The following is a 15,990-nucleotide window of genomic DNA, read 5'->3' on the forward strand; positions in this document are numbered from 1 at the left end:
TTCTATTCTTCCCCTCGAAATATGGCCTAAACAACAGTGCCATAATTTCGACGACGCATCGTGAGCTCTCTTATGCCATCATTATCAGAGTAACACTCTGTCACCAGCTGCTTTATCAGCTGGGTAGCATATGTCTTTGAAGAGCCAGTGAATTGACTCTTTATTCTATCGAGGTACTCGGTGACCGTGTTACACTCTGGGATTGAGCCCACAATTGCAGGCTCAATCGTGTTCTTTATCATAGCCAAACATTTTTTGTTGGCAGTGACACACTTTCTATGCTCAAGGGCATATAACATCTTTCGGGATTCAAAATCTCTCTCTTTAGTTGCCCAAACGGCATCAGTCTCGTTTGTCTCCCTCACCGGTGCTATAGACTCAGTGGAACACGGTGAGATAACTACCCAGTTCACCTTAGACAAGATGGAAACCAGGACAAACATTTTCTTAACATAAAAATAACACCATTTGTATGCTTTGATTCCAACGTTGGTCAAAATCAAAACATACAACTGTTCCTATATACTAATTTTACATCACTGTTGGGCAGAAATAGAATTAATACATAAATCATTAACTTTTACAACTGTTCTCATACACTAATTCTACATCACCGTTGGGCAGAAGTAAAATTAATGCATAAATCATTCAAATTATGATATTGTTATTAACAATGTTGGTCAGAAAATAACAACATCATAATCATGTCAAAACACTTTTTCTCCAATTAAATATCACATTGGTATTAATTAACTGGAGAATAAATAATTTCTTCAGCAGCGGAAAAACTTTCTTTTTCTTTAATTTTACCCACAGGGAAAAATTACTTTTTCTATTTACTTTAAGCCATTAATCAATTTTCAGGAAATAGACATTTACCGGAAAAAGGAAAAGCATGAAAAAATTCATTATCTATTTTTCAGAAGCTTTTCTGGTTCATATCTACTTTTTGGAAAAATAACACGTTGGTGTAATTTTACCAGAAATTTTAAACCATTGAAATTCATTCGAATCAGCTTCTGAAATTAAATAAAACTTTTCTATACTCTTCTATTCATTTTGGCCTGGCCTGTAGGAACAGTACATAGCCCATCAGCTACAGTACACGCCCCGGCCTGCTAGAACAGTGCACTCGCACGCGCTCGCAGCACTTCCTCCCGCGCCCAGGCCGTAACCTAGGCCTGGGCCAGGAAAGTGGCCTAGCGCTCGCGCCCGCCTGGGCTGAAAACCGGCCCATGCATCTGGCGCCGTTAGATCCGATCGGACGGCTACGCGGCGTCTTTGGGAGAACAAAAATGCCCCCCCCGGCCGCGTCATCACGAACCCTAATTTCATTCGGCGCCTTCCCTTTCTCTCTCTTCGCTAGCTTCTGACTCAGCGCAGCGCAACCGTGAGCGACCGAGAGCGAGCGAAGGCAGTGGAGCGGGCAGCCATGGCGCCGTCGCTGGCCCCCTCGCCGGCGCGTGTGCTCCCCAACGGGTGAGTGCGCCGCTGTCGAGCGGCCTGGCCACAGCGCCCCCTTGGCCAAAGCCCGGCGAGCAGCACCCCGGCTTGGCCTTCTTCTCCCCGCGCGCCGGCGAGGCCAATAGCGCTGCGCAGCGGGAGCGAGGTAGGCCACCCCTTCCCCCTTCTTCCCATTTCCCCTTCTTCTTTTGGGATTAACCCAATTTGGGATGGGGTTAAAATTAGGGTTAGGGTTTCGGGATTTGCACTTTTCTTTTGATTTCTTTTCTTTTTGGAGTTCATCCGAATCGGTTCCCTTCCCCTTCTTCAGCGAGTTAGGGTTAGGGTTCGGTTGAACCTTTTCTTTTGATTTCTTTTCACGGTTTTGATTCCGATTGGGATGAGGATGGGTTAGTTCATCCGAATCGGGTTCACTGTTGTTCTTCCCGACGGTCTGTTCTTCTTCCTCACGGTTTTTCGTGGGTTAGGGTTCGGCTTCATGAGCCGAGGGCCCTTCCTCTTCACCCAGTTAGGGTTAGGGTTGGGGAACCTTCTATGTTCTCAGATCCGTACTGGATTAGTTCTTTTCTATTCTTTGCTTGCCGTGCGCCTACGAGGACGGCGGTGCGGCACTTTTCCCCGCGCGGTGGCGATGGTGACCAGGTTTCCAGTGACGTCCGCCACCCCCGGTCTCTTTTCAGTTTCTTTTACCCGGTTAGGGTTAGAGTTTCAATCCGAAATGGATTTAACCCATGTTCTTTCTTTTCTATGCTCTACCCGATACCGTCCTTGGCTCTGATACCATTGTTAGAATGTGGTGGGGCATCCAGTCGCTGGCAGCACACTGTAGATCGGATTAGGGTTTCTATCGGTGAGAGCATGGCGGTTCAGACCAACCTCATGACTCGAGCCGTGATCCCCACCTATCTTTATATGTGCTGTGCGACAGGGGCCCACCAACCTATTAGGGTTGGGTGCCCCCGATCAGGACGTAGAGGTAAGGGCCCAATAGGCTGTTGGGCCTATTGGTGGAGATCAACTAACAGATGTGTCATAAAACAACTTGGAAGGGCCTCTTCCAATAGGACATCTATTCCACAATGCCTCAGCAAAATGGTTCCTCCACAACAAAGGACTCTGTGGTAATATCTCTGGCCTGCCCACATGCTCTTCAACTCCAATAAAGGAATACCATAAAGCTAGAATTCACCACTTGGCCCTAGTTGCTTCTATCCCAGTGTGCGTAGTTATTATTCTCCCAATTGTTGTGTTAGTAATGATCCTTCGCAAAAGGAAAAGACCACAAATTACAGCAGTTACAGATACAAGAGATGTTCTCTCGCTATGGAATTTTGATGGGAAACTAGTGTTTGAGGACATCACTAGGGTAACAGAAAATTACAGCGATAGGTACATCATTGGATCAGGGAGTTTCGGCACAGTCTACAAGGCACAGCTTCAAGGAGGGAGATTAGTTGCGGTGAAAAAGCTTCACCCAACTGAAGAAGGGATTAGTGATGAGAAGAGATTCCTTAGTGAAATTGAAGTGATGACAAAGATACGGCATAGAAACATCGTCAAGTTGTATGGATTTTGCTCCCATCCAAGGTACAAATTTTTAGTGTACGATTACATTGAGAGAGGAAACCTTCACATTATCTTGGAAACTGAGGATCTTGCAAAGGAGTTGGACTGGCAGAAGCGAGTTGCCATTGCAAGAGATGTGGCTCAAGTTATCTACTACTTGCACCATGAATGCAACCCACCAATAATCCATCGTGATATAACAAGCAACAACATCTTGCTGAATGCAGCTTTCAAGGCTTATGTTTCAGATTTTGGAATAGCAAGGATGCTCAAACCTGATCCATCCAACTGGAGCAAACTAGCTGGAACATATGGATAGATAGCACCTGGTATGTAGTCAGTTAGCTTTTTCTTGCATATAGCAAATATATTCATGTGACCATTTGCAAATATGAAAATTTCACTTTGGTTTGTCACCATGTTTGACTGTTGTCAGTTGCTTTATTTTGATGCAGAGCTTTCTTACACATCAGTGGGGAGATACCCCAGAGAGCTACAGTCCATTGCTTCCATGGAACAGCATCATGAACTTGCAATAGAGGATATGTTGGACCAACGCTTGTCATCACCAACAACGATGGAGAAGAAAGAAATCTCTTTGCTTGTCGAAGTTGCATTTGCTTATTGCCTGCAAACTTCTCCTCAGTTCAGGCCAGAAATGTTGGACGTCTATCAGAAATTGTCTCTCCACAAACCACCTTCTGTCTCACCTTCTCATGCACATACACGTGAATAAAACAATTGATGGATAAGTGTAAGTTCATCTATGTTGTGTCAAGTATTTCAAAGTGTCTACGTACTGTATAGTGGAAGATATAATAAAAGCACCTGTATTGAGTAATAGCCCCAAAGGTAGGATATATCAGTATATAATATCTCCTATATAAATGCGAGGGTGCAATAGTGTTACATTTCAAAGAGTTGACAATCAGTACTCAGCTTAGAACTGTAAAACTGATAAATCCTACTGTACAATTATTGATGTTGTCGGCATATAATAAAGCCTTTGTAAATGTGTCTCCTTCCACCTAGCTTCGTGCGGTATCCCAATAAGCACAAAAATGCCCATGATGGATCAGGTTTTATAAGGTGAGTCGTGTGGTTGTGAGCTATATGACATGATACCCCAAAGCAAGATTACGACATGGCCCCAGAAATTTCCTGCAAGCTGCTCAGATCAACTTCCACCCAATGTCATTTGCTCTTTCTGTTCTTTCCCTTTCAGTATAATTTACCAATACGCATGAAGCAATAGACATGATGCCTGTCATGTAGTCTATAAATATGTGAAAATACATTGTTGTATGTGCTGAACCTAGAATAAAATGCAGGCAGCCAATGAGTTTGTTCGTCCTCTGTTTCTCAAATGTTCTGAGAGTAAAATGCTTTGTTTCTCTTGCTTTGTTTCTCCAATGTTCTGAGAGTAAAATGCAGGCAGCCAATAAGTTGCAACACTTAGCTCCATTATAGCTCAGACGTCCGTTGGTTGCCCTGTTCCTATGCAGCAGGTGACAGATGTTGAGGGACCTGTCAATCCGGAGCCACTCATGTTGAACGCCAGGACTTTGTTCAGATCCTTCTGACTAACCCTGCAATCTAATCACGCATGACCGGATAAAGTTAACAGTGAGCAGAGTCCGACATAGAGTGAACTCTTTCTTTGGTGGCAATCTCCAGTTGGTTCTTCTGTGGTAGGAGTAGTTACCAGTTGTTTCTTGAATCTTTAACCGTACCTGGCAAAAACAAACACTGTGAAAGTGATAGGTCTTATGGAATAGAGGGCAAAGAAGATGTGGAAACCAATTAAGAAAGGAGAGAAGACTCTTTAAGCCTCAAGTCTATTTAACTGTGCTGAAAAAGTTTGGTCCTGATCAAAGAATCCATACCAATCTCTTGTGAGGCACCGTCTCGTGAACGAATCTTTCTTGCCAACTGCTCGTGCGTAGGCTCCTCCTAGCTGATTCCCTCTCATGGTCATGGTTTATTGAACTTGAAGGTCGGGCGCTAATCGTAGGAATTTGCTGGTCGGCAACATAAGAGGTGGGTTTTCCTCTAATGATCTCGGAATTCAATCGTCTCCTAGGCTCAACCGTGGTTGCTTTGTTGGTTCTTTCGGGATTGCAGGGACGGTGTTCGTTGAATTGCCTCTGGGGGGTGGTGGGGCGGGGACCGGCCTGCATCCTCGACATGGTGTGGGCGGTGCTCGCCGGCTGGGTGTCCACCTGCTTGATGATCATCGCCAACGAGGTCGGCCGCGGCATGCGCAGCGGTGAGATCGGTCCATTCGTTGTCGGCTGAGCTATTCGGCCGGCTTATTAGCTGATCTGTTGTTTATATATCCTGACATTTCAAATGTTTTCGTTAGTTGGTATTATCGTATAGTACTAATATACAAAGTACTTGGAAGGGGGGAAGCAAATATCTATGGGGAAATATTCATAGGTGCTTAATTTTTTTATCTGCATTGGATGCAAACTAAATTTTGGTTTTCATTTGCAATGGTAACGAGCTGTCCAAATTATTCACAAAGCTAATAATAGTTAGCTACTCCTACTAAGCTTCCGTGGCTAAACAATGCCAAATTTTTTTGTTCCTTGAAAAAAGCAAACATTTTCTATTTAATGTCTCTTTTTTTTGAGAAAACAGGAGGGATCGAAGGCTGATCCCTAAAAGAACAAAAAAAGGAACAGAGAAACAAAGTTACAAAGAGGCAAAAGAAGAGGCAAATTTAATGTCTCTTGAATCCTGATTGACCTCAATGAACACTTACTTCCTCTGACTTTCAGTGGAAGAAGCTGAAATAGCTACTCCTGAATATAAACTAGTTTTCAACATTTGTGCTGAGCGCCAGAGCCCATCTTTATATTTGAATATTTGATACAGCATCAGTTGTGAATTTTATGGTTTTTGCTACTGTCGAGGGCATTCTGTATGGTTGTATGAAAAGAAGTCTTCATTATAGCTTGAGCATTCTTTAACAACAAATTTCGTTTCACTGTGCTGTTTGCATGTCAATAATGTCAACACGAAGGCACTATGTTTCTTTCAACATGTTGCTAGTTAAGTCTTCTTTACAACTTTATCTAATGATCTATCCCTTGTTGCAGTCTCGCAGATAGCCAGATAGTATATTTTTCTTTCCAGTACATGTACATTCATACACGGCATTATGTTGTACAGAGAGTCAGAGACCATAGATTGCATGGTGGCTTCAGCCTTCAGAAGTTGAGGATGACTTTCTTTTGTTTCTAGGAATTTGGAGTGTGTGGCAATGCTGAAAGTGTTTGTGCAATCACCCAAGAACAAATATGTGATGCACTTTCAGTGGCATAGATAGTCCTGTAAAATAATTTCAAAATTGACTTTTTCATATTTAATATTTTTTATTCTTGAAAATGGTGTGACGACATCTTTTCCTGGAGCCGCCACACTGGCTCCAATTCTCCAAATGCCATTGCTTGTTAGCAGTAACAACAAACGCTCTGGATTCCCCGAACTGTTGCTGAAGAAGACACTACATATAAACGCCTACCTGAATTCTGAAAGATTGGTTCAAAAATTGGAAAAGGCAGAAGTTTCAAAAAGCCTATAAGTAATTGGTTTATGTTGATGAACAATATGCAGCCTGTTCGGTTGGCGGTTCATATCGTTGCTGGTTTGTGAAGAAGTATTGCTGGCTGGTTTGTGTGAGAGAAAAATACTGTTCCAGTTGAAAATTTACGATCGTTTACGACAAGCCACAGTCAAACGAACAGGCTATGAATTCTTGGGTTTAAACAAATTCAATGGAGAATGGCCCATGTTGTGAATTTTAGGTCCATTTTGGTCGGAACTATAAGATATCATAATAATTTGTCTTTCAGCTCAGTCATCGATGCTCGATGGCTGACAACTCCTTGAAAATGTGCACTAATGTCTATAAGCTATTGATGGTCTACTCATTCACATACAGGTTTATTCAGCTACATACCCCAACGGTAAAAGTCTACATAACCCCCCAACTATCCATGGTCGACTACTTCACCCCCCAAACTATAAAACCATATATTCTGCCCCCTGAACTTTCCAAAACTATTCAAATAACCCCCAAAGTTGTTTTCGATAGTGGTTTTGCCACCGTGGCTGCTGACATGGATGACGACGTGGCGATGGCCCACATGTCAGCCACCCCTCTCTCTTCTCTCCTCTCCTCTATCCTTTGTGCCCATGCCATTATAGGGCACGGTGGCGTACCGGCCGCTCCGGCGCTCGGACGGCCTAGCTAGGGTTATGGTTTGCTCAGCGGAGCTCACAGCAACTTGCTCGACTACATGGTTGAGGCAGAGACGAAGCGAAGAGGGCTGCCGATGTTGAGGGAGAAGACGGCGACGCAAACCAGTGCTCGAGGCGGCATTCCAGCGTGTCCTGGGCTCCAGCGACCAAACGGACAAGCCTATGAGCAACACAGAATCGAGACGAAACCAAAACTAAAGATGAGAGGGCGAAACGTTCACTGGAGAGAGCTGGCCACGGTGAGGAGATTGCGGCGGCCATGGCGAACCGCGGCGGCGGGAACCGGCGACGAGGACGACTCCAGCAACAAGAGACGACGCAACCGAGCTCAAACGAGACGCAAGGACGAGGCGAAGCTAGAGACGCAAGCAATTGGGCATAGGTGGAGCAACCGTGGCGAATTTCACCAACGAGCTGGAGCGGTCGGTGGCGGCGCAGAGAGGGACGACAGTGAAGGAGCCAGCGCCACCGGTGGAGGAGCTCGGGGGAAGAGGCGCCACCGCCCCGCTCGGGCCCGCGCCCGCGCCGCCGCCTCGGCCTCGGGCGCACCCGCCTTGCTCGCACCGCCCGCCGCCAGACTGCCGCGCCCACGAGACCGCGCCGCCAGGTCGCCGCGCCCGCGAGCTCTTCCAGATTGAACCCGGTTTTTTCCCCTAAGGGCACGTGCCCTGCTATTTTGGACCACAAGATTTGCACTGAGATTCGTGCCCAGCAGGAGAGATGGGCACGATATTGTCTCTCTCCTGCTGGGCACGAATCTTAGTGTGAATCTTGTGGTCCACAGCAATACGACATGTGCCCTTAGGGGCAAATTTTACTTTACCCCTCCAGATCGGCAGTTGGTGAGGGAGAGGGAGATTGAGAGGGAGGCATGGGAGAGTGGGGGAGAGGTGAGGGGAGGGGGCACTGGCAGGAGGGAGTGGGGAGAGAAGAGAGAGGGGTGGCTGACATGTAGGCCATCGCCACGTCGTCGTCCATGTCAGCAACCACAGTGGCCCAGTTCGCTGGTCTGAAACTTGGCTGAAACTGGCTGAAAAACACTGTTCCGGCTGAATTGTTGTGAGAGAAAAATACTGTTTCGGCTGAAAAAAAGAAGCCGAACAAGTCAAATATGGGGTAAGCCGAACAGGACCAGTGGTAAAACCACCATAAAAAACCGCTTATTTGACCGGTTTTAGAAAGTTCAGAGGACAGAATATCTGGTTTTATAGTTTGAGATGAAGTAGTCAACCCTGGATAGCTGGGGGTTATGTAGACTTTTTTCTACCCCAACTGACAGACTGCCCTGCTTGAAGAGCAGGCTCCTCCAACTCCAATACTAGACGCCCAATGTTAGTAGGAAAAAGAAAAAAAAACAACTCTTGTTGCAGATGTTAATCATGCTACTTCAAAGTGACAAAAATCTTTAACAAACGATGTGACATCACAACATTGTATTATAAGAACCATAGTCCATTCTACACAATATCAAGTTTTCCATACAATACAGGTTTCAAGTTACAGCAACAGTCGGCAAGCTTATCTCAGGGCAGAAGCATTGTCTACATTTTTCTGTTCTGCTAACAGGCAACATCACTCGTTCACTCCTGCTGCTTCTGTGATGGTGGTGGAGGCGATGTTTGGATTTCTTCTTGTCCTTTTCCTTCTTTTTCTTTTTCTTATCTTTTTTCTCCGACTTCCTTTTCTTTTCTTTTTTGCTCTGTGGTTCAGAGCTTGATGGCCTCCCATCCAAAGTGTCCTTGTGCCAAAGATCATCAAGAGACTTACATCCCAAAAATGAAGGCTTCTCTGGGCCTTGTACTCTGCGTTCCCATTTTTCTTCCACACGTATGTCAGGACTAGGTCCGTTGTCCTGATGACGGGACAAAGAATCAAGGTATGGACCAGGCTCGTCCATCCTAGAACCAACAGCCCCACGTCCTCGCTTCGCCCTAACAGAACAGCAACAGTAAATATATTAGCAACAATTGCTGATATGTTAACACCAGGGAAATAGTTAACAGATGGAAAGGTTTGTAGCATAAACAAATTTCAATATGCCACATAATAGGATACCAGCACTTATCGATAGAATAATGTGGTACTATCGAAGAGATACACAGATCATGTGATTTTTCATATAAGAACTGGAGTAAAGATAATATTTAGTTATATATTCCAGGTGTTACAAGAAGAAAGAAATGGCTATTTCTCACATAAAAGAATAAATGAATGAATATTCTAACTAACCTTGAATGAAGAAATCTTTTAATTTCATCATCTCTGAGACCATCCTCCAGGTCTGAGTGTGAATTATTATGTGGTCCCTTCTTGTTCAACCCTTGAGCTGGAGCTATGGTTTCTCACTTCACTTTTGCGCTTCTCACCTCTAAAATCATCACAATCTTTACTTCTGCCTTACATTTTTTACTCCAACTACAGTTCCTTTTCCCTGGCACGCCACATTTCATTGACCTCCACAACACGATTTGCTGCAGGACAAACAGTGTATTTCAATTCAGAACAAAATATGAAAGTGCTACTTGATGTCATTAAAAAAATAGTGACATAGGGCCAGTATACTTTTTCCAAAGAATGTAAGGTCAATAGTCACAAGAAGGATTAAACGGCTTAACATGTTTTTCTAACATTGATTAGTTATGTCATTAAAAACTTAGTGACATGAGACCAGTATACCTTTTACATAAGAACGTAGGTCAATATACTCACAAGAGCCAAGTTTATACAGGATTACATGGCTCAACTGTTTTTCAATGTTGATTTGTTCTACAAGATCTACTCAAAGAAAATAGAAAATATAGAAAACAAGTGACAAGTGACGACAATGATGCACTGGCAGCACTGCACATCGCTAACCTTGCTGAACTCCACGATCTGTGGCTGTGAGGAACCGTGAGTTTGGACGATGCCTAACATTAGGTTTTCGCAGATATGCATGAACACCTTCCCTGTTAGCCTCTAATTGTAATCTCCGGGCCTCTTCAAGTAGTAAAGAAGCAAGACGATTCTCTGTCTCCAAATCCATTGTTTAACTCCAAGCTCAATAGCTGGCAATCCAGAAATGAAATCTTTAGTAATTGGAAACATAAGATAACATCAAAAGCAATAAACAAAAAAATTTGTCATACCACTCCACTCCATTAATGTTTGATAGAGCAAAAATAAAGGAACATTAACATTCTAGATTTCCATCATATAATCGATAATAATGTGCTTACCTCTATTATTTTGCTCAGCCATATGCGGCTAGGGCAATAAAAGAGCGTATACTATAATGCAAAGCCCAATGATTTCGTAGACCATGCAAAAGTATTGGATATCATTCACAGCCATTATCGAGGTGCGAAGGTGAAGGATTCAAACAGTCTCATTCACCATAGTGATGTGACAAGGTTGATGCACAGATCTGGACCATGCACAAACACAGAGGAACAGTACAGAATATTGTTTGGAGTATGCCACATCAGTTATCAGGTTATGTACTAATGTGAACACCACAAATATAGTTACAAATGATCCAAACATACATGGATCCAATACAACTCACCAAAAAAATATTATAACATGGACACTAAAAAATAGATATTCCAGAAACAGTTCATTAATGAGTAATTACAAACAATAATAGAGTAGAGGTGCCTCATATATATGCTTCCATCCCGATAAAAAAGATTATTAAAGCATTATTAGCCAAAAAGATTACTGTTCATCAATAAGTCAACAGTCAAGAGTGAAAGTATCAAATGTGGCACAGGGGCTTAATTTGAAACCCCCAAATTTTGGGAAATAACTAATACTGGTGGTGCTAGTTGTGATGAAAGAAGACTTGTGATCAGCAATGAATTAATAAAGCAATTTGTCACGAAATAGGTCAATTTGCATGGACGAATTAATAAGCAATTTGTCATGAAATAGGTCAATTTGCATGGATGAATCAATAAGCAAAAATAGGTCAATTTACATATGAATCAATAAGCAATTTGTCACAAAATAGGTCAACAACAGGCATGGACAACTAGACACATTCCACTTAACATAAACCTAGAATTCGTCGCATTCTGCAATAAAGCATAAACTGATCCTTTCAGCCTTTTAACTGTGTACCAAACTAGTAACGTCCACATATAGAGCAACTCTGTCATATACTACATAAGACGAAGATGCTGCCGCACCGCAAGAACAATATATCACGAGCACAGCCAAGAACGTGTAGCCGTGGGGGATCCAGTTCAGCCCCTAACTTCAATTGGCATGCAAATTTTAATTTCTTCGCAAAAATTTACTAAGCTTCTGGATTTGATTCTCACCGGTCGCAGCATAGGGAAAAAAAATCAATCCATACAAGCAACAAGCCAAGTTAGGGTTCTTTAGTCCTTACCCGGCGGAGAACCAACCGATCGAAGCCCGGACGGATCCCCTCCCAGCGCCGAGGAGGCGAGGAGGGCGATACGAGGACGCCCGCCCGCGCCCCAGCGAGAGAGGAATCGCTTCGACGGTCGACGGCCAGGCGTCCTGTTCCGCTGCGGCGGAAGTAGGCGCGGATCACCTAGGGCCAGATGCGGATCGATTCGTCGAGTCGGGAAGGAAGAGGCGCGGCTTCTCTCTTCCTCGGCGCCGGCGCCGGCGAGGGGAGCGGAGGGGGGATAGAAGGACTTTTTTTTGGGGTACAGCTGGGGAGCCTTGTGACCAGAATTGCCGTGTGGCGTCAGTAGCGTGCAAAATATCCTATCCTCTTTCTCTCCCACTTGGACTCACCTGATTCTCTCACTCCTCCATGGCCGCACCCAGGGGCAAATGCAGGGGCAGCACGGGCGGCGCTCCTCCATGGTCGCGCGCACCGGTGAGCTGGGGCGGCGCACGGGCATGCGGGGCGAGCTCGACAAGCCGCACGACTAGGCTGCGGGCCGGCAACGGGCCAACGGGCGGTGCGGTGGCGATGGCAGTGGAAGGGCGCTGTTTGGAACCATTTTTTTTATTTTTAACACTTTGTTTAAACTATTATCAAATCAGACATTGTTTAATTTTTTTTAAATCTAACACTTTTGGCAGCGACTATTCGCATGACGTGGCAAAATCACACTGCCGCACCATGCATGGCGGCGCGGCGAGGGTGCCACCGTGGCAGTCAGCCGCAACGATGACCGCTGACGTTGACGGGCTGCCGCGCCACCGATCAGAGCGCGCCACGCCGCACAGCACGGCAGGGCCGACTTAACGCCGCGCCACAAGCTCCTTCCCTCTCTCGGCCTTACTTCGAAAAGTCCTGGACGCCGGTCCAGGCGCCCCCGCCGCCACCTCCCGCCTCCTCCGAGGCCGCCCGCCGCTCGGCCCTCCCTTCTCGCCTCCCTCCCTACCTGCCCCAAGTTTCTCCTCGGCCTTGGTCAAGGTAACGATGGTCTTATTTGTTGTTTGAATGGTGAATTCAAATATTAGGATTGGTAGCTACGGTTTGGAGGAAAAGTATATTTGGGAACTATGGGTAGCTAGGGTTTGGAGAAAAATATTAGTTCCATTTTGTCAATGTTAAGGTTAATTAGTTAGTTAGAATATTGTTTGCCATGTTTAGTGTTTGGTAAAAAAAATTCGTAAGTGTAGGTTATATTTTTGGGAGAATTGGTTCTGTAGCATCAAAAAATCACAAGAATCGGAAAATACCACCGAAAAAGCTCCGTCATGTGAAATGCCATCGAAAGATGTAAGCGTTAACCGAAATTAGCATTCCGTCACGTTCAGTCAATTTTGGGGTAACCGCCGTCATCTCCGGGCATGCGCTGTGATGCGCCCTCCTTCCTCCTCCGTCCATTTGCTGCCCATGCTCGCCAGCTATGAGCAGTGTCACCTTCTTCCTCCTCCGGCAACCAGCACCAGAGGCTCCATCCGCTAGCCGCCCTATCCCCAGCTACTTCCCGTTCCACCCTGCCACTCACCCACGCGCCTGACCATGACGAAGATGGCGCCTCCGATGACGCCCTCTTGGCGCTCCTCCGCACCCATGACACCGATGCCGCCTACAGCCTCTTCTCCTCGAAGCCTTCTGCCCTCCCTTCCTCCCCCGCCACGGCCTCTCGCCTCCTCGCGCAGCTCTCCTTCAATTCCAAAGGCCCCGCGCCCGCCTCCTCCAGAGCCTCCGCGCCCGCGGCGCCCTCGACCTCCTTGACGCCAACTCCCTCTCCCTCGTGGCCGTGGCCGCCGCCCGCTCCCACCACGCCCGCCTCGCCCACTCCCTCCTCCTCTACATGCTCCGTCAGGGCCTCCTCCCCGACCGACGCGCGTACACCACCGCCGTCGCCCGCCTCACGCCGTCCACTAAGGCGCTCTGCCTCTTCGACGCCGTCCTCCGCCACCTCCACCGCGCGCCACCAGAGCTCGTCTACCCCTCCTGCCTCCCCGACGCGGCCGCATTCAACGCAGCGCTCAGCGCCTGCGCCGACGCCGGGGACTGCCGCCGATTCCGGCAGCTGTTCGACGCAATGAGCGAATGGAGCGCCGCCGCCGATGCGCTCACCTACAACGTCGTCATCAAGATGTGCGCGCGCCGGCCGCAAGGACCTCGTCGCGCGCGTGCTTGAGCGCATGCTCTCCTTTGGCCTCGCCCCCTGCGCCACCACTTTCCACTCCCTCGTCGCCTCGTTCGTCGGCTTCGGTGACATCACCACGGCGGAGAGGATCGTGCAGGCGATGCGGGAAGAGCGCAAAGACATATGCTCACTGCTCAGGGCTGTCGCTATGGATTGTGACGGTGCGACTAACGTCGAGGAGGGTGCCGTGCTGCTGGACGACATTGTTGCCGGGCCCAAACAGGGACAGGGCTCAGATGAGGTGCCGCTGCTCCCCAAGGCTTATCCGCCCAATGCCAGGGTGTACACCACGTTGATGAAGGGATACATGAACACAGGCCGCGTCGACGATGTCGTGGCCGTGCTGCGCGCGATGCGGCAAGAGGCGTTGACGGTACCCGCAAGCCGGCCGGACCATGTGACTTACACGACGGTGATATCAGCGCTTGTCGGTGCGGGCGATGTGGCGTGCGCGCATGCGCGTGCTGGGCGAGATGGACGTGGTCGGAGTTCCAGCCAACCGTGTCACCTACAACGTCCTGCTCAAGGGGTACTGCCAGCAGCTGCAGATCGGCAAGGCTAGAGAGCTCTTTGAGGAGATGGTGATGGACGCCGGCATCCAGCCCGGCGTAGTGACATACAACACCCTCATGGACGGGTGCATGCTCAACGACGACAGCGCTGGCGCGCTAGCCTTCTTCAATGAGATGCGGTCATGGGGCATCGCGCCGTCCACGATGAGCTACACGACGCTGATGAAGGCGTTCGCTGTGTCGGGGCAGCCCAAGGTGGCGCACAAGGTGTTTGAGGAGATGGAGCGGGACCCCAGGGTGACAGTGGATAGGGCAGCGTGGAACATGCTCGTGGAGGGGTACTGCCAGCTGGGGCTGGTGGAGATGGCGAAGCAGGTGGTAGAGAGGATGAAGGAACGTGGCGTGCAGCCGGATGTGGCGACGTACGGCAGCCTGGCGAAGGGCATCGCAATGGCGCGCAAGCCAGGGGAGGCGCTGGTGCTCTGGAACGAGGTGAAGGAGCGGTGCCTGGAGGAGGTTGATGAGGAGCTGCTGGGGGCGCTGGCGGACGTGTGCGTGAGGGCGGCCTTCTTCAAGAAGGCGCTGGAGACTCAGGGAAGGAGGGATGGGGTTGGAGGAGCTAGAGCGAGTAGCGCGTGCAGCATACCACGTGGTTCCTCGACTCCGGTGACCTCTAGCTCCTCGCGGACGACATGTGGATGGCGGTGCGGCACGGTGCTCGTGGGCGTGCGGACGGCGGCGTGGTGAGGTGACACTGCTCACAGCTAGAGAGCATGGGGCAGCAAATGGACAGAGGAGGAAGAAGGGCGCATCACAGCGCATGCTCATGCAGGTGGGAGATGACGGCCGTTACCCCAAAATTGACCGAACGTGACGAAATGCTAATTTTGGTTAACGCTTACATCTTTCGATGGTATTTCACGTGACGGAGCTTTTTCAGTGGTATTTTCCGATTCTTGTGATCTTTTGATGCTACAGAACCAATTCTCCCTATATTTTTTTTAGTTTTATTGCAAATGGTTCTCCTTTGCATTAATTTGTGATATTTTGATTGGTATTAAACTACAACTGTTTTGTTAGATGTAAGACATGTATCGGGAGGAGTTTTGATGAAAACGGGGTAAAAGGACCTAGGATGCCACCTACAGGGGGTGAATAGGAGTTTCTGAAAATTAACACCTTTAAAAGAGAAAACGATTTAGTAATGAGAGTTTCCGAGGGGAAACTCTAAATCAAAGTAATACAACCCCTCACAAGTTAGCCAACGAGTGAATAAACAATATTAAATAATCCTAGGAGCCTAGAACCTGCAACACAAGAGTTAGAACATGGATCAAATAAATTCAGCACTGAGCTCTAATACCAGACGTGTCCAGTAGGTATACACGTGTTCTGCAAAACAGCCCCAAACTTGCTCCTTTTTATTTCAATCTTCAGACCAACCTGTAGGCACCCACTTGAAAGGATCAAGATGCCCAAGAGGAGGGTGAATTGGGTTAATTCTAAAAAAATTTACAATAATTAAACCATATACTTAGCCCACTTTACCCCTTGTGCCTAGAATATGATTCTATTGATCTACCGCATAAAAGTTTAGC

The 15,990-nt window shown here is 47.2% G+C and overlaps 1 protein-coding gene and 2 pseudogenes across 1 annotated transcript; 2 read left to right on the plus strand and 1 right to left on the minus strand.

Moving 5' to 3' along the window:
* Positions 1-1,432: 1,432 nt before the first annotated feature.
* LOC136543532 (MDIS1-interacting receptor like kinase 2-like) lies at positions 1,433-3,349 on the plus strand. Its single transcript, XM_066535956.1, has 2 exons — positions 1,433-1,479; positions 2,737-3,349. Exons 1-2 carry the CDS (start codon positions 1,433-1,435, stop codon positions 3,347-3,349), a joined length of 660 nt encoding a protein of 219 aa, XP_066392053.1.
* Positions 3,350-8,706: 5,357 nt separating this feature from the next.
* On the minus strand, positions 8,707-12,222 carry LOC136545459 (uncharacterized; annotated as a pseudogene).
* Positions 12,097-15,139, plus strand: LOC136543533 (pentatricopeptide repeat-containing protein At3g09650, chloroplastic-like; annotated as a pseudogene).
* The last annotated feature ends 851 nt before the right edge of the window (positions 15,140-15,990 follow it).

Source organism: Miscanthus floridulus, chromosome 3 (genome assembly GCF_019320115.1).
Source record: "Miscanthus floridulus cultivar M001 chromosome 3, ASM1932011v1, whole genome shotgun sequence".
In the NCBI taxonomy this organism is placed as follows: Eukaryota; Viridiplantae; Streptophyta; class Magnoliopsida; order Poales; family Poaceae; genus Miscanthus; species Miscanthus floridulus.

What these genes read in the sequence shown, in the direction of transcription:
- LOC136543532 (XM_066535956.1), top strand. Translation starts at nt 1,433, where the DNA reads ATGGCGCCGTCGCTGGCCCCCTCGCCGGCGCGTGTGCTCCCCAACGG. An exon ending in GCGCGTGTGCTCCCCAACGG is followed by an intron (nt 1,480 to 2,736) that starts GTGAGTGCGCCG and finishes CCTTCGCAAAAG; the next exon opens with GAAAAGACCACAAATTACAG.